At 44.3% G+C, this 19008-nt stretch overlaps 2 protein-coding genes across 7 annotated transcripts in view; one reads left to right on the top strand and one right to left on the bottom strand.

The window, feature by feature from the left end:
* Positions 1-9036, bottom strand: slc25a15a (solute carrier family 25 member 15a). 6 transcript variants are annotated; one of them, XM_048263977.1, is made up of 7 exons: positions 8667-9036; positions 7065-7224; positions 5243-5501; positions 1988-2128; positions 1555-1730; positions 1252-1410; positions 1-1063 (listed from the first exon to the last, which is right to left on the bottom strand). In XM_048263977.1, exons 2-7 carry the CDS (start codon positions 7117-7119, stop codon positions 942-944), a joined length of 912 nt encoding a protein of 303 aa, XP_048119934.1. In that variant the 5' UTR covers positions 7120-7224; positions 8667-9036; the 3' UTR covers positions 1-941. The 6 variants fall into 6 exon arrangements, with proteins under 6 accessions (XP_048119934.1, XP_048119935.1, XP_048119933.1 ...); XM_048263978.1 differs by having other exon boundaries at positions 8679-9036; XM_048263976.1 differs by having other exon boundaries at positions 7065-9036.
* A 1199-nt stretch (positions 9037-10235) lies between these two features.
* The window catches only part of foxo1a (forkhead box O1 a), a 37334-nt gene continuing 28561 nt past the window's right edge, over positions 10236-19008 (top strand). The window contains exon 1 of the mRNA XM_048264169.1: positions 10236-11171. Coding sequence (XP_048120126.1) covers positions 10584-11171 — 588 coding nt within the window. The 5' untranslated portion in view covers positions 10236-10583. The remainder of the gene's footprint in view (positions 11172-19008) is intronic.

The following is a 19008-nucleotide window of genomic DNA, read 5'->3' as shown; positions in this document are numbered from 1 at the left end:
TGAAGTCACCAGAGACAAAATGTTTTAATAGATCATGTGATTAAATGTGCTTAGAGTACAATACTACCTGAGGAGTGTAAAGAGATTTTCAAGTAATATTACTAATAAAACAAGCTCACAAGCAGCATAGCATCGCATCATCATCTTTGCTGGGAGATAAATACAGTCTTGACATTGTTTGAATCAGCATGACGTGCTATTGTTATTTCCTAACATATTTTTACAGAAGAGGCTTGCAAGTATCCCAAGACCAAGTGTAAATAAAAAGCAACCCTGATAATAGAGAACCCTCCACCACTTCCTCCAGTTACGAACGTCAGGCAGACAGGATAACGTACAGTACCACTAGCTCGGAAAAACATTCACAAGAAATAATTCATCCCCTCTGCAATAGCCATTTGGAATAACACTAAATGAACACTCCACAGCCCCTGTCTTGTATGTCTGTATGAATGTCTTTTAAATGTGAGCCTTGTCAAAGAAAACAATTTGTAACCTTTTGAAACGAAAAAGTATATCTAATCTAAATAAAGTGCAGTGGGACTTATTTTTTTACACTATATATATACATATACATATATATAGTGTACACATTAGTCGTGTTTGCAGAAAGATGTATGAAATAATGCATATTTTGCAGAAACAGGTGTAAACAGCCTTTTTAGACATGGCACATTTGAATGGGAACAGGCGGGCAGGAATGGGGTTGAAAAATCCATCCCGTGTAAACTCCGCAGGCTTTTGCAGGCGGGTGTGGTGGTGCAAAACGTGACAGAACAAAACAAAACATGACATAATTCTGCATGACAGTACCGGAATCCTTCCTGCTCAGGCCTCTAACATACCTCCTGCTGTAAAACACAAGTCACTGATTTTCCTGAGAGAGAGAGGTGCAGTGGGCGGAATGGCAGCAAGGCTCTGCAGACGGACAGCGGAGGACCTCAGCTGTCAAACTTCCTCATCAGGGCTTTGCGGCTGAGCTCGTAGGCCAGGAACAGGGCTCCGTTTGCAGGGAAAGTTCGGATCATGGTTGGGGTGAGACCAGAGTACAGCGGTGCCACTCCTACAGACAGACAGAGAAATAAAAGTTAAATGAAACTTTATTCTATACTCACATACTGTATATATACTTTTCTACAGTATGCATATACACATAATATATAGTACACTGTATGTATAGGCTCAATATATTTATATAATTGCATTTTTAACATGCAGAATTGCAGATGGCTTAGTTTAAAAACAGCTCACCTTCGTTGCGTACAATGCCAATGAAAGTCTTGAGGAAGCCCTCCTGCCGCCCGGCCAGAGACAATACTTGTATGCGGGACTTTACACAGTCGATGGGGTACACCACCAGCCAAAGGCACGCCCCCCCAAAGCCTCCACTGAACATGAGGGGAAGCACACCTGCAGAATACAACCACCACAGAGATCACACACCAGACTAAGGTATTTCAGATCAACGAGAATGATGAAATGAAATAATGATGTGGTAACATCTGAACATCTGATCTGACACTCGTTAAGACAGTGGTCTGAGCTGAATCTCACCTATGTCCTCTTTGTCCTTGCCCATGTGCTGAGCGAATGTGGAGCGGCTCAGCTCGTATCCGCCGAAGAAGCAGAAGTATCCCGGCAGCTCCCGGACTATGGTGGTGGTCAGGCCCTGGTAGAAGCCCAGCGGCCCATTAGTCCGAATCACGTTCCTCACTACTGCCCACACCGTGCTGGGGGAGAAACATTCAAATGAGTAGATACAACAGCAACAACTGTCACCCAATGTCATTTGGATATATTATTGTGTTTCTCAAAGAATTTTCTCTCTTGTGACCTTTCCATTTACTTTTCTCCTTCAGGTTTAAAAACCCCTGATAGCAGCTAGACAAAATGTCACACTACACACTACCACCACCACCAGTGCCTCCGCTTACTTAATCACCATCTTTTATTAACCCTTTGATGGATTCCCTTTTGCCGGACTGACCTCTTCTGGCCGCTGGCAATCTTGCCCGATGCCTCCATTTCATGCATGGCCTGCAGGCGACACTTCACCAGCTCCGTGGGGCAGAGGGCCAGCGAGGAGAAGATGGAGGCCACTGACCCCGAGCACGCCTTCTGAATATCACTTAACCACACGGCCACAGAGAGACAAGGAGGAGTGAGTGAATGAGTGAGCAGGACAGTGAGAGGAGTGGAGACACCCTGCTCTGGTGTTTATCATGGGGAGCAGCAGCTGTGTGTTGGAAAGACTAAAAGCCCGACTGACATTTTTTAATTAAAAAAAAAGAAAAGAAAGCTGGGACTTCTTGTTATGAAAATTGTATGCGGTTGCGAGTTCCGTTGAGAAAAAATGATAACGTGGTGAATCCCTTTTTTTGCATTTGCACTGCTGAGTACAATCCTCCAGGCATTCCAAACCAGCAAAGAGCTTAGATATGCAAATGATTCATGGCGACATTTTTACAACAAATAACATGATTATGTTTGAGCAGAAAAGATTGACGATAGACATGAGAACATCAGCAGGGCATGACAGGGGTTGCAGCTGAACTCAGATGCACTCGGGGCAGCACAAAACCATGTGTTAATTTACTGCACACACAAACACACACACCCACACACCAGAGGCTCATGTAGCGTACCTCCATGGCACTCATAGCTGAGATATGAAACTGGTAATAAACATGAGCAGGCATATCATGTTCGCTACAGGGCATGCCAGTCCGTGGGACACTTTACGTGGAGATCAACACGAGATAGGCTATATTTACTTGGTGTACATTCACTATTCTGGCATCAATATCTTTAGTATTACTGTAAGTAACTCATAATAAAATTGTCATACTATTAATGTATAATTTCAAATCAGTAGTGTACGAGTTGACCACATATTCTGTATAACACCCCACAACATAGTTTAAAAACATTGATGGAAGACTATTTTAAAGCATATCATACTACTACTGCAACTAAGTTTGGTAAATATACTATATATAAAGCTTAACCTAAATTACTACTATGTAATATTCAAATGTGTTTACAAAACCAGTAGAAGCACAATGCATTACAAGCACTTTGCCTCTGTGGTGATTTACTCATTGAAGTGTGCTCAAAGTCTAGGTAAGGCTTCGCTATCAGGACCCGTATTCGCAAAGCTACTAAATTGCACTAAACGTTTTTAACAAGGTTTCTCGTAAAACCTATTCACAAAGCGGCTGAGACCAACTTTTAGTACGTTGAAAAATGACAACTCCTTAGATAAAATAAGATAACATAAGACAAGAGCTCCGTTGCTATGGTTGACGTAATTTCTCTTGCACAAGCTTGTTTGCAGTGACCATGGTCTTTGGTGATGAGAGGGCATAGACCTCTGAAGTTCACCTACAAAAAAGCTGACATCTTTGTCCATATATGGAGATCTGGTCTCTTGTGATTTCTCTTATGGGAAAGTAACATGGGGATTTTGAATAATTGCACCTGTTAAACTCTCGCGGGGACAAAAAAAAGTCTGAAATGCAGACGTTTTGCTCTACACACTTTGTCCTCTGCCTCCTAGTGGATACTGTGATCTTCGGTATGTAACACAGCGAACTTTGACTTTTGCTGGTTACACCCCTTCCCCCTTTTCTCGTAAATCCCCCGCTCGAGTTGGAAAGTGTAAATTACCCAGCTTTCTTGCGGCATTTCACGCAGGCACGCCCCCTTTACCTCGGAGTTCTTGAGGGTACCCCGAGGTGGCCGTACGACCTTACGACAAACATGGCTGCACCCATAGTTGAGTTGAGATGACATGTATTTTCTTTGCATTTGTACTGTGTTGGTCATTTTAATGTCGATACAATGCTCTTACACACTAGCTTACATTGCTGTTTCAATCCGGTCACCAATTCATTCATGCATTGCACGGTCTTGCTGTGCGTGCAATACAATGTAACAATTTGTTTTCCAGATTTGTTAAGTTACAAAAAAAAGTTTTTATTATTAATTCACATTGACCATAAGGGACAATGAGGTATGTGTTCTCGTGTTCTAGACCAATGTCCAGCACTAACGAGACAGCTGCTGCCCTGGTGGCATCCATGTTCTTCCCAAAAAGACTACAAACCCCAGCGTTCGCGCTAGCAACTCATTCGTACATGTCGTACGGGTGGGCGTACGAGGATTTATGATACAAAAGGAAAGGGCCATTAGCTTCTATTAACACCCAGGTCTCCTTATATGGGCAAAGATGGCAGCTTTGCATACTTTTTGTAGGCGAACTTCAGAGGTCTGTACTAGCACCGCGAAGGACAACAAACAAACAAATAAATAAATAGGCAATAGGCTAGTAATGGAATACACTACAGACTGATGCCGTATATTTGCAATACAATTTCATTTAATTTCATTTACAATAACGTTACATTTAGTTTAGATCTTGACAATGAATGGTTTTAGTGGTTGTTGGTGGCGTTATTGCATCCCTTAAAACACACAATTATTCACTCCCGATTGAGATCTCCTGTAAGTGATTCTGCATGTGCATTTTCAAAACATTGCGACGTGAAACACAACAGCTGCTTACAATCGTTTCTGAATAGTGAGTTAGGAGTCCTCTCGTCTAGCCTTCTTTGAACCTGTCCCAGACTTAGGTGCTAGTTTTAGCACTAAAATACTTTAGGTGTTTCTCCTTAATCCGCCAGTAAGGAGCTAGGCCTTTTAACCTTGAAACTCTTTGTGAATATGGGCTCAGATCTCTCTGATAGCACATCTCATATCTCAGTGGAGGTCCTGACCACATGGCCTCATGGAGTCGCCTAATTCAGCATGTCCTCTTGGGCATGCTTGGACATACTGAATTCAACCTACTGTATTGTCAAAACCCACTGACCTGAGCCTACTGACAAGCGGTCACTGATTTCAGATAAACCCTGGATGTCAAATGCCATTGCCTGCAAGGAAAGGATAGGTCACACCTCAGCTGTAAAAAGACAACAGGACAGACCTACAGTTTGTTGCTCCAAACCAATAGTGGATTCACTCTAAGAGAGGCAGTAAGGTGTGATGGCAACAGTTTTGGAATCTTTAGGAATGTCAGGTTGCCAACAACTCCCTCTTTCTAAATTCCAGCGTAACGAAGAGGTAGAATGTCTTTCACTGAGCCAAAACAATAGTTCTGTTGAGTTGTCTTTTCACAGTTGGATACCCTGACTGTGTGACTGCACTGGTTCGGGTGTTTGTGTTTGGGGCGTTCGGTCACCTCAACTCGGTTCCCCGCTCCCGCCCAGAGACGTAGCGCACCACGTCCTGGCAGAAGCCGTAGCTCATGAAGAGCACGGCGTTCTCAGCGATGTTGGCGATGAGGGCCGGTGAGGTGCCCCGGTACAGGCCTCGCAGCCCCACCTGCTGGTAGACGGAGGTGAAGCAATGCAGGAAGCCGCGGTACATGCCCGGGAACGTCTGCATCTTCACCTTGGCCGTGTCGAAGGGCTGCCCAGTGAACACACACGCAGTGCCGCCTGGAACAGGAGGATTGGTGTGTTCACATAAGAGGGACAGAGAGAGAGATGAAAGATTACCAGTTACAGTAACACAACAGCAGAGGGAGGGAGAGATCGTAAGTTGGATGAGCACAAAATGAGCACAGGACATGGACTGATTCCAAAAAGCAGTGGATGGATGGTCATAAACAAAGACATCATTCAGTACAGTGAGCGCCACTCTCACTCACAACATGGCGGTCGGCCAGCGCGAGTGCACTTGGGGTCTCCCTTCAACCCAGCTTTCCGCTATCGCACTGCACACATGGTAGGACACACAATCTGCACGGGAACCACACAGCTGTGGGAGTGAGTGAACCACTGCACCTATACAATCCTGCACCCAGGGGTGGAAATGTACTTTTTTAAAATGGGCATATCTGCCAGCCACTGACAGACAAGTGCTCAAATTCACCAGCCACTCAACAGTAGATCCTTATTTTGTGTCTTACTTCTTTTACTTCTTATCCTTATTTAAATCTACCAGCCACTTTCATATTGGCTGGTGACCAGTGGTCAATCCAGCCCCTGTCTGCACCATTACACTGCATTCCTCAGCACTGCAACTGGATTTATCTGCAGTTCTAGCAGGCCTGCATATATCAGGGCTTACAATTAATTTTTCAAAATTAAAATTCCCCCTTCAGTGATTCACATAGGGGGGATTAATATAGTTTGAGGGGAATACTTGTGGGCTTAAATAAGTCTTAAACTACACCAAATTAGGCACAAGGCCATACCTTTTATAAACCGAGGAGTTTATTACACTGTTGTTAAATTTAAACTACGGATATATTCTAAGACATTTAGGCCGACACTTGTCTCTGGGCTGCTTCCCCTATGGGTTAGAGGAATAGAGTTATGGGTTATGGAGATAGAGCATTTTAGAACCAAACTCTTCAAGTGTAAACCTGATTACCTTTAAACTAGTTTTATAGTTTGGTGCAACTGGATTAATGGATAACCATTGATTTAATCCATGTTAAAACTTAATCCTTGTTGGATTAAGATACAGCTGACACAGCCATTATTTTTTAGGAGTTTTAGTTAGGAGCTACTTTTAACCTTAAGATTCTTTGTGAATACGGGCCCTGGACAGTATCAAGTGGCGCAACTGGCCACAGTGCCCGTACCACATTTAGGTCGACGTGCCCATGGGGACCTGGGTTTTAGTCGACCCAGGTAATTTCCCAATCCCACCCCACCTCGTTCAATTCAATTCCATATGCTTTATTGGCATGACTGTGCATTGTACAATATTGCCAAAGCATTACAAATGAGTGGGAAAGAAAATAAAAGCAGTGATAATGGTAATGTTAATAATACTGTAGTAATAACATATAATTATAAATACTAGTAATAATAGTAATAATGAAAGAAAAAAACGATTAGAGAAAAACTACAGTATAAAAAAGGAATAACCCCCCAAAGAATTAAATAATCTTTCTCCCACTTGCTTCCTGTCACTCACTTCACTGTACTATCAAATTAAAGGTATAAAAGCCCATATTTATTTTTAAAAGTGGAAAAGGTCTACCATACCAATAGCTCCAGCTGAGAGGTCTATGATGGCCTGGACAACAGGATGTGGAGCCATGATGACGAGGATGATGATGAAGATGAGGATGAGGATGATTAAAATACAAATCCCCCACACAGACTCTAGTCCTCTCTTACACGCCGGTCCCCCTCACAGCAGACTCTAAATCAGAATGGCAGCAGATCTTCAGGAAGGTCTACATTCACGATGCGATAGGCTTTTAAGCAGTTACGGAGAGGTGAAGACAGAAGGCAGACACTTCTGCTTTTTTTTAGCTGATAGTTCCTGCTTCCATTGTATTCTCACTTTATATCACTTTCACATACAGTAAGCTATTACTCAAGAGAGGATGAATGCAAGGTCATCCAACTGTCTATTTTTCATACCTCTACACACAAAACCCAGAATTGCTCACACAAAATGCAAAATGCCTGAATTCTCCAGCAAAATGACACAAGCAAGCATTCACCTCACATTATAAACACTTTTGTCATAATATGACATTTTGGATATGTCATGTCTTTCATTGACTTCTATGTGTATTTTCATCTAAAGTCATCTATAGAGAGAAGTTGAAATTCACAGTAAGCAATATTGAATCCAAAAAATAATGATTTTCCCAAATAATTTGCTGTTGGGTGCAGCTGGGTGTGTATTCATATGCCTGTAGACCCTTTCAACTGCAGAAACAAACATGTGTTCCTAAGACATATCAGGAGGCACAGTAAACAACATTGAGTTACTGTAATGGTACCTTGGGGACAAACAAAAATAAAGAAGACACTAATGTCTGATTAATTTTCATTTCAAAGTATCTGCATTGGTTCTGGACATTTCAACCAAAAAAGTATAATGTAGCGAGTGCCTGCACTATGTATAACCCCGGCCACGTGTTGGCAGCCTGGCGAGTGTGGACCCCTGGGACATAAGCGACCTTTTTATGTTCTGGGCCAGATGTGGAAAAAGAAAAACTAACTAAACACTGCCATTGAATGAGAGACATTACAATATTATATCATACAATAAGTAGACCTATCCTTTATAATACATAGTCATATACGGCTTTGCCTACTGGATTTTTTTACCACACTAAAATCCTCAGCTCAGAATCCAGTGTGGACCATTAATTACTGACTAATGGTTAACAGTAAGACGTGATTAAAAGGGTCACATTTTGCAGCAGTAGGCCAGTAAGCAGTTTAACAGTTCCACATCAGAAAAATGTCCTATTCTAGACCTACATCCAAGCAAGTCAATACCTAACACCTGATGGATAGGCCTAACAAGTTCACGTGCATACAGTCGCCTTCATAAAAAGAATGATCTGACCCTTTAAGAAACATGAGATCTATTTTGGTGTTGAGATGCGAACGAAGAATTAGCCCAAATTAGGCACAAGAAGTCTAATCCTGTTTAAATGAGTACGTGCCTGCCTGATACATCACCAGGTTTTGCCTTAGCCTACGCTATGGCACCAGAAAATGTGACCAGCGGTTGGACATATTTCAGTGAAACACGGTCTATTCATTTACGCACACATTTCGGCACAGATACTAAAAACGTGGATGATCCATACACAGTATGACAGTAAAGCCTTTACCTACCTTGTAGCCTACCTGCTGTTTAGCCGGACTCAAACCTCATGGCACATTCCGGCCCAGGCAATCTTGAGGATTCAGTCACATATGTTCCATATGGTAACACGTTAATGTCTGAGGTCTGGCAAAAGGTAATTTGGGCAAAGTCTATTTATTTGAATTTCTAGAGCTAGACCCGGAATTGCCGCATTCCGTGAAACCTGAACAGCAGACACCTGAGGCAAGTTAGCTAGCTAGTAAATGTAAAACGGAAAGAAAAGGTGTTTAAACCTATTTAAACATAATATCTCTGGTAATTAAAAACACACATAAGTGTGTGCAATAAATAAAAGTGTCTGTGTGAGAACTGCTGCTGAATAAACACGCGCCATCACGACCAAAGCAATAAGGAAGTGCGCAAGTCTCAAGGCGCACGCAAGAATGTTTATCTAGAATGGGGTAGTTCAGAGTATGGCCACAAGATGGAGATATTGAAACAATAATAATACTTTGTATGATTTGGGAATAGAGTTGGTCATTTTGTATTTGAGCAAAAAACTCACTTTGCATTAAGCGTGATCATGATGTCGGCTACAATTAGAAGTGATTCATAAACATTACTGAATGGCCGAGGCCATTTGTTACAACGCTTGTGCTAAATCTTTCCAGCGTCCATCGGTTTATAAAAGACGAACCATCTTTTGGCAGGTGTCCCAATTTGAAAGGCATTGATAAGCTTCAAGAGTAGGCTAGTTGATCACATTTCGTTTTTTACTAATACGTTTTCCGTCTGTTATCATACACGTTGGTTTGATTTTTTTAAAGTAGATTATTGCGCCAAATATTGATTAAAAGTAGGTTATTACATATTTTAGTATTCCGTATTCACATAGCTCATGTAGGCTACACATAAATGTTTCAATGGCCTATACAAGACAGTCTGAAATTGAATGGTTAAAAAACGAAAGAAAATACAGCGAGCCTATGACCTCAATTAAGTGTCGCTTTTAAAATCCCAAACGACTAAACAGTGGATTTCTTTATTTTAACTAAGCCTAATTGACTAGACTATAGGCTAATCACAATGTCTAAATTGAAAATTGTTTCTGATGTAGCCTAACAGGTTATTTTTAGAATATGCTAGTGAATTGAAAATGCGTTTTGCTATAAATGTGAAAAATAACTAGTCTATCTTTTACTATATGCCTTAGGCTGTAAGTTATTACAATCAAATCAATGCAGGTGATATAGGTCTAAGTTATTACAATGTAACCACCATTTATTAAACAGCTTGCTCGTGACAACGCTTTAAAAACAAGCTCTTCCCCGACAAATTTCCCCCGACTCAAACAAAGCGTTTTGAGGAAAATAGGTGAACACGTCCGAAAGAAACAATTCATGTAGAAAACAACACGGCTTTGGCAGATTCGTTTAATTGAGACAGGATATGTTTATCAGTCCAAAGAGAAGAAAACATTCCCCTGCTGTTTCACTTTTAAAAGGCGCACTCATTGGCGGTCCCGCGTTGTCACTCAAGTAGGGGTGGTGTCAGCTGACATATGATAGTTCCAGTAACAGCACTTACGCTCAGTACAACCACACTCAACAGGCAGGAATACGGATAGGCAAACAGCCTACGAGCGGAGTACTGCTTAGACTGAATTGCAGACAACAACTACCGCCTATCAGCTGGACAGGGACGTTTCTGAGTGTTTTGCTGCGCCACATCTAGTTTGGTGTTTACGCTTTGGACTTCGCTTGGATTCACGGACTTGTAGCCTACACTAATGTAGGTTAATAGTTTTAGCGGTGTATGTGACGCGACTTATTTCCTTTACCATTGCTGATCAATTTCGGTTTGTTTTTCTCTGGGTTTGTTGCGCATGAGTAACTTTCCCCTTGAAACTTCTATGTGACTCTTGGATTGGACTTTCTATTGCTATTATGGCTGAGGCAGCCCAGCGACAGTTAGTGGATATCGACCCGGATTTCGAGCCCCTTTCCCGGCCCCGGTCTTGTACTTGGCCCCTACCACGGCCGGACTTTAGCAACCCGGCTGACTCCAACACATCCTCGCCAGCTCCCTCCGTCAAACAGGAGCCCACCAACAATGCTGACTTCATCAACAATCTCAGCTTGTTAGAAGAGAATGAAGACTACCCAGAGCAGAAGCCCCTGGGCCTGTGCAGTGACTTCTCATGTCAGGAGAACTGTATCCAGACTCATCCACATCAACAGCAGCAGCAGCTGCCGAGCCCACAGATAGCGCACCAGCAACAGGTGCCCCTGCTCTCCTCTCCGGTCGGCTCGACCTCGTCGGTGGCGGCGGCCGCTGCTGCCGCTGCTCAGCGGAAGAGCAGCTCGTCTCGCCGTAATGCCTGGGGAAATATGTCTTACGCTGATCTCATCACGAAGGCTATCGAGAGCTCCCCGGAGAAGCGCCTCACCTTGTCGCAAATTTATGACTGGATGGTGAAGAGTGTCCCTTATTTCAAGGACAAGGGTGACAGCAATAGCTCCGCCGGTTGGAAGGTAGGCCTATGTATTTTCGTATAAATGTACTGCTTAGTAGTTTCGCTGAGTGTGTAGTTCGAAATCTTAGGAAGCTGTCATGCTTTAAAATTATCGACTGATAGCGTGCCAGTTATCCATGATAAATAGGCTACTTGGCTGGAATACAACGAAGTGTTCATAACAGAAGGCTGATGTGTAATGGGACGGATGATGAGACACGTGTAGAAACTCAGTCTCTCTGGCTGACATAGACAGAGAGACTTGGCAATGTCTCAAGTAGAACTATATATACAGACTTTTTCGATGTAGTCTACATATATGGTCTTGGAATTGCCAAGGTATTTTCTTCTCCATTGTATTTTGCCTGAACTCTGTTTTGCACCCTGGCTCTCCTTGAATGCTGCCTATTCATCGCTCAGTGCAGGCCACTCTGCCTGACCATTAGCAGCACATGGTCATTTTCAGAGACAACAGGTCAGTCGTTTCTGTGGCTGGCCGCTCGCAGTCATCTGATTCAGACCTTGAGCTGTTACCAAGTGTCTGCTGACTCAAGAGATCCCCCCCCACATAGACAGTCACACACACACACACACACACACACACACACACACACACACACACACATACACATACACACACCTTCCCTTCTCCAGACTGCCCCATCCCCATCCATACTCCCCCCTCCAAAGAAGATCAGGGAGATTGGGGCTATATATTACAGGGTCTGTGGTTCCCTCCAATGGTGTCTTCCGTTGAAATGACTCCCGGATACAGCACAGTTGTGGATCGGGAAATAAGAGAATGAAACTGAGTCACGGATGCTTCAGATCTAGCCTGCCTTTGGGCCAGAGTCACACACTCGTTTGGATGGGGGATGGCGGTGGGGTGTGGGTGAGTTGTGAAGCCTTTGGTTGTATTGTGAGTATTGATTTATCCATGGCATGCAAGAAAAGCCTTGACAACGAGAAGGTAAACAAGTAAACAGTGCCATGTGAAAATCCATGGCAACAGTGTAGTGGTGTAGCCTGATTGATGGAGGTTGCGCAGTATTTAGGTGTAGCTCCCCGCCTGTGGCCTGTCGCCACCCAGAAGGATTTAGGAGACAATTCCCTTACTGGGGTTTGTCAAAGTCACACACGTCACTCTGTGGCGGTTAGACAGGCTTACTCATTTTCTTTTTCTCTTGCGGGTGAGACTTTTGTCCCCGCATTCCACACAGACAGTATGTTTTGACAGGCATTGACAGACCCGTCTGAAACTGGATGAATAGAATGAGGGTTGCCCTCTGTTCTAGAAGTAGGATGAGTCCTGTCTTTTTGTAACTGTGTGTTTTGGTGATGCACTGCTGTCTAGGTATTGATGGCAGTGGAAGTGCACTACCATAACCCTGTGTTTGTCATTACGTGTGTGTGTGTGTGTGTGTGTGTGTTTGTCTCTCTCTCTCTCTCTCTCTCTCTCTCTCTCTCTCTCTCTCTCTGTGTGTGTGTGTGTGTGTGTGTGTGTGTGTGTGTGTTCACTCAGGTTGGCAGTGACAGCAATCCAGCAGTTGTAAGCCAGATAACAACACATAATTGTTATTCTTTGGATGTTGTATGATGTAAGAATGACATGTGGCTTACGTACACCAAGTTCATAGTACAGCTTAGATAAGAAACTATACTCAAGATCTCTACTCTCCGGCATTCACAGCACACACCCCATTTATTGGCACTTCCGATTACTGCAGGTCTTAAGTAACTTGTAATTACCTGTGTTTTGCTTTCCACTCAGGGTCACTGTGTGTCCAAATGCATGTCCTGTCCTTTTGACCTGTTGATCATTTACAAGAATGGTATAAGCCAGTGCTTGAACAAATATGTGGAGTTTTTAAGCTGTTGTTAACAAACCATTTACATGAATTGACATATGGTCTCAAAGTCATATATATATATATACACTGCTCAAAAAAAATATGGGAACACTTACAGTTTTCCACAATTGTTAAAACACATTTTTTTGAAACCTTCCACCTATTTCTCCATTCTCAAACTACATTCACAGAATGTCTGACAGTTCTTCCAAAATAAAACACTCGCTTCAAAAGTGCTACTTGTGCTCAGAACCAAACAGTGTCAGAGTACCAATCCAGTGTATGAGCAGTATATATATATAGTACAGTATATTTATGACTTTGAGACCATGTGCTTGACTTTGCTGTCGTACAGCCATCTCCACTCTCTCTCTCTCTCTCTCTCTCTCTCTCTCTCTCTCTCTCTCTCTCTTTTACCCTATTCGCCAGTACCGAAGGGAGAAGTATATGAACACAGTTGTCCAGTGCCCATGGGCACAGGGGCACCCTGCCTGCCTGTCTCTTCTGCCACTTGTATGGGCATGGAGCCCGCCCTGGATAGCGCTGCGCTCCCACTGGCCCTGGCACAAAGAGGGGTCCAGGCGGCGGGGTGGGCAAGACTGTGGGAAAGACGAGATGCCATTCAGCGCCACTCCTAGCTGGGTTATTCATAGATAGACCCCCTTGCATCTCTCCCACCTCCCCCTCACCATCCTCCTCCTCATCCTCCTCCTCCTCCTGCTAAACTGTCATGGCTCTATTAAGCCCTCTTTGTCTGAGCCCACTTGTCACAGATTGTAAAAAAAAGAAGGAGTGAAGGGGTGGAGGGAGAGAGTGAGGGAGACAGAGAAAGAGAGAAAGAGAAAGAAAGAGAGAGAACACAGTGGAGGAGAGGGAGGCAAGCACTTCATCTCCTATTCTTCAGAGTCTGTCGTCCACGGCACGGCAGATATCCCTCTTTTTTCCTGCTCTCCTTGACACAATGAAAAGAGAGAGAGAGAGAGAGAGAGAGAGAGAGCTCTCTTTTGTACAAGCCGTGCTTGCCGTGATTGGACTTTGGCTTGTCCAGTGGCGCCAGCACGCTGAGGCTCTGGATGGCTAACTTTGTCAAACCAGAGCAAAGAGAAGCCTCAGCTAGTTTTAAGAGCCACTAGCCTGTCCTCCCTAGCTCTCTTGCTGGCCTCATATTGCAACTCTCCTATTATGTTTTGCTAAGGGTCAAACCAAGTAGTTCCAAGTCAGTTTGGACAAGTGTTACTGTTCAGTGGCAATCATTCACTATTACTTACTGTTGTTCCCTCCAAACCATATGTGCATAGTTAATGATCAGAGTACAGATACAACCATTATCCCACCACTCATTCTGAGGGTCTGTTTTATGTAGTTTTGTACTTTGCTTTCATGTAAATGTGTTACTCTTATGGACCCAGGGAAGTGCCCTGAAACCTGTTGAATTGTGGGTGTTAAAATTTGACTGATCTGTGGGGTTTCCATTAACTTGCAAATTCTGAGTTCTGAGGAAGAGGCCACCACACAGATTGGGTAAATGTTTTTGCAAACAGAAAGAGATGATCTGGAACAAAAACGTTTCTTTCTTTCAGTCTTTCAGACCTTTCTGCTATTTAATTTGCATATTTACCACAAAACTTCAAAGAAAGCACTAGACTTTATTGGAAGACAAGACATGAGAAACATGATGACAGCTTCCTAGAAGAAAGACAAGTGGAGTATTCGCCTCCTGTTTATGCAATCAGTTGGCTGTGTATGCACATTTCATAAAGAGAGAGAAAAATCTTCCTTGGTGTGAGACATTAAAAGGGCAAATGCTGGTGATTTTATTTTGGTGGTTGAGTCATTCCTCACACACACACTCTCTCCCCCTCTCCCCAATGCTCTCCATTCCTCTTTCTCTATCCCTCTCTCTCTCTCTCTCTCTCTCTCTCTCTCTCTCTGTCTCTCTCGCGTGAGGTGAGTCATGACACACTCACAACAGGAGCCCACAGCTCACTCCTCCCTCGTGTGCATGTGAGCGAACGTGGTCATCGCCGAAAGCCACGCGCCAAAGGAGAACCAGGACACAGTGGCTCCTTTCCTCATCTCCTACTCTCTCTCTCTCTCTCTCTCTCTTTTTAAGTCTCCTTCTACTACTCCTCATCTCTGCCCTGGCCCACTGAACTTGGACCAGTTCCTGCTTGAAGCCTTTCGACTGTGATTTAAAAAGTGTTGTCGCCTAGAATAAACAACCCTTTTGTTTATCGACGTTCATCTCTATAATGTTTATCCTGGATGACTATCCTGTGAAGTTCTTCGAGTGATATATTAGAGCACACCACAGCAGATAGTGCTGAGGCAACAGTTTATTTACGCTCGTTCAGGAATGGGGTGGCGATTGAAAACGATTTAGGATTTTCGCACATGAACCCGGTGTCTTATTATCTTCATTCGCCTTGTGCAAACAGACACCCACACACTTGCGTCGAACACACGCATGCTGGCCATGTGTCGGCCGCTCAGTGTGTCCTACTCCACTTGCACGTCACTGGCCAGCACAAATATTTGGAGCCTGAGCTGTTCTTTGATGTCCTGAATCGATGGCCGCAGGTCCGGCAGGAGAGCAGGCAGTACCTTTGGTTTGTTGCCCTAAAGCCCTGATATAATCACTGATGCCTTCATAGACAGACAAATAACAAAGCATGGGGAAATAAGTGTATAGCATACAGTAATGTTAGAGGATTTTTGCATTTCTCATATCAGAATTTATGTTCTCATAACTGATCGTTCATCCTCCACATTATCTATTCACTTGTTTACATCATAAGAGCCATTTCCCTTTAGAACATCTTGGCACTTTCATGAAAAAGGTATGTACAATCGCCTGCTGTGTAGTCATACCCCCCAAAACAGGTATTGACAGTGTCCATTGTGTTGGCCAAGTCATGACATGTGGGTTAAAGCAGTTATATCATTATGTGTCAGACATCGTTTCATCAGGTTCTGAGGTTCAGTGAGGTTAGAATGTTTACTAAATTACGTATCATGCAAACTTTGATGTACCAAAGCAACTAAGAAAACGTATTGTTTATGTTTATGTCTATAGTTCTTACCAGACGCTTTTGTCCAAAGCAATTTGCAATGACATCAATAGACATTACGTTAACATTCAAATTAACAGTTTAACATAAAGTCTAACAGCCTAAATTAAAGTGTAATAGCACATATCACCGTAACTCTGACTTTTGGCCCTACATTTGGTACATAGAATTGTGTCAGAGTCAACGGAGTCTTCCACTCAGCGCTTTTTTTTTGCCCCTGTAGTACTGCCTGAGAACCAGCACGAGACCTGGAGTGTCGTCCTGTTCGGTTTTCCGAGAATGTTGCAAAGCAGGGCAGAGATGCAAGATCAAGCAGGCTGATCTTGCAAGCCTCTTTGAGTCGGTCGAGGGGTAGTGGTGGTGTGTGCGTGTGTTTTCTCAAGCTCAGAGCCGTCCCCTCTGCCCCTCCTCCGCCTTCACTCCTCCCTCTTTTTTTGTCGAACTTTGTCTCCATAACTCCCCAGTAGGATTGCCTCTCTGTGTTTGTCGGTCCTTTTCTGTTCTATCCATCTTGTTTGTGTCTGTGTTCGACTTGTAACTTGCTTGAGCTGTGCTGAGCGATTTAAGTAATGAAAGCCCTGAGTATAATATTTCAGATTTCTAAACAGCCACATAGGATGGGGTCGGTTTTAAAAAGCTGCTCCTGACTCACAGAGCCTTCGCTTCGCTCCCTTTTGGAGCCGAGAGCTGAGGAGTTCAGATAAGGTGACACTTATTAAGGGGTTGCATAACAAGGAGCGTTTTACTGGAATCACAGTGCCTCGGGCCAAAGTCTGGTGCCACTTGTTAGTCAGCGGAACTATGGCATGGAGTGAGGGCGCTGGTGGGGCACTATTCCTGCACTGTGCACCTCCCTTCCTCCATTGCACCCCACACACACACACACACACACACAAATGTGACACACAACCCCAAGCCTGGCATTAAAGCACCCCTGAAAGAATGACACACACACACAAACACTCACACATATATTTAAGTACATGCGCACAGTAAATTCCAGCAACAACTACTAAATCGCTGCATCTTTCTCTTTGTAATCTCTTTCTAAGCTCTTTGTCGTTCAGTTTTGTTTAATTATATTCCTGCTTCACTGACTATGATTTCTTGGTTGTTTGTTTTTTTTTGTTTGTATCTGAAGTGCTAAATCATTATACAGTACCTGCTGTATAATAGCTAACAGGGTCGATATATGTGTGTGTCAGTGTGTGTTTGTGTATGTGTTCAGGTTCTCAAGTGTCTGCTGCTTGCTCCATGCTTTGGAGTCTGTGTGGTATGTGTGAAGAAGGACACTGAGTTGAGGGGGGTGAGGGGGTGAGGCTGCACCCATCCAACATGGCCGTGTTCAGTTCTTAAATCTGGTTGTGGAAGCAAAGCAAGTCCCGCCCAATCAGAAGAGCCTACACAACACAGCAGAAAGAAGCTAACGCCACACACACACACACACGTCCACTCAGTTCCCCACCTGCCGGCTGCCATTTACGCCCTCCGGACCCCTCCACTCGTCTGACTCTAGTGACGGCCTGAGCTCGCTTGCTCGCTCGCTTGCTCGCTCGCTTGTTCTATCGTCCAGACACGGGCTGGCTTCCTTCCATGCCCCACTGCCCAGACTAAACATTTGCCCTGACAAAGAACAAAGAAGGAGGCCTTGTTTTTGCTTGTTGAATTTAGTGGTTGAAGTGGAGGCCGTGTGGTAGGTACGTCTGGCGGAATAATAATAAAAAAAAGAGTTGTAAGCCTCAAACCCTACAGCCCTCTTGCATTGAAAAGTTATTCTCTTGCAAACTCCAGACTGCCTAAGCACTATGGTGCAACATTATGCCGAAGTGGTGTTAAAGAAACTGCAGCACTGCGAAATGGAACAGGACACAAGCCAGACGTTACAGTGTCCCTGTGTGTCCTCTCCACTTCTCGTGTGTGTGTGTGTGTGTGTGTGTGTGTGTGTGTGTGTGTGTGTGTGTGTGTGTGTGTGTGTGTGTGTGTGTGTGTTGCTCCGTCTCCTGTCGGGGTGTGTGTGTGTGCGCAGGTGTCAGTGGCGAGGTGTAAATGTCCGGTGGCCAAGGGGTTTATTTTTGTTGATCGCTACACTCCCGCCCGCCTCTGTTTACCACTCCGCTGGCCACCTGGGAGCTGGCATGCGGTGGCACGCCGTCACATAGCGATCTCTGCTTTTAGTGGCGCTGATGTAACAGAGTGGCCCGGGGTTACGGCGTGCCAAGTAGGGCAAACAGGCAGGGACACACTGAACCGTTCCCGGGAGTCACACCCAGCATGCCTTACAGGGACTTTGTGTGGGGGCGGTGGCCGGAGCTTGGAAGCACATCCGTGGAGGGTTGGCATAGCTTCTGCTGTGCCCACCCACGCCACACACACTTACATAAGATACCCCGCCCCAACACACACCTTCCCCCCATCCTCTCTCATCTCATCTGCACCTGTGTGGGTTTATGTCTGTCTGTTTGTCTTTCTTCCTGGGTGGTCGTAAAAGTGCACAACCCTCCACCCAATAGTATGATATCAGGTGAGTCAGTTCTTTTCCGACCACTGTCATTCCAAGAACACCCTGAATCAGTGACTGTTTTGTGGCTTGGTCTGCTACTGCTACTGCTGCTGCTCTTGCTGCAGATAGAGTCAGCTGGCCATGTCCCAGGCACAGGACAGAACATCACATTCTCATGATTCAGTTTAAGTGCCGGCGAGCGAGATTTAGCCGAGAAGAGGATCTGAGGACAGGCATGGGCAAAGTGCTCCAGGGCGCGTTATCCTGTTACATGGGCGATGGTCGACATGCCGGCACGTCCTCTTGAAATGCAATGACTCGCAGCACGCGACAGATTTAGGATGACTGGTTGCCTCAGTGGCCCGATGCACAGACGTGTGTGTGCGTGTGTGTGTGTGTGTGTGTGTGAGTGTTGCCATGTGTGAGAGCCCTTCA

This window comes from Alosa alosa, chromosome 15 (assembly GCF_017589495.1).
Source record: "Alosa alosa isolate M-15738 ecotype Scorff River chromosome 15, AALO_Geno_1.1, whole genome shotgun sequence".
NCBI lineage: Eukaryota > Metazoa > Chordata > Actinopteri > Clupeiformes > Clupeidae > Alosa > Alosa alosa.
This window is presented reverse-complemented; position numbering and strand designations above follow the sequence as displayed.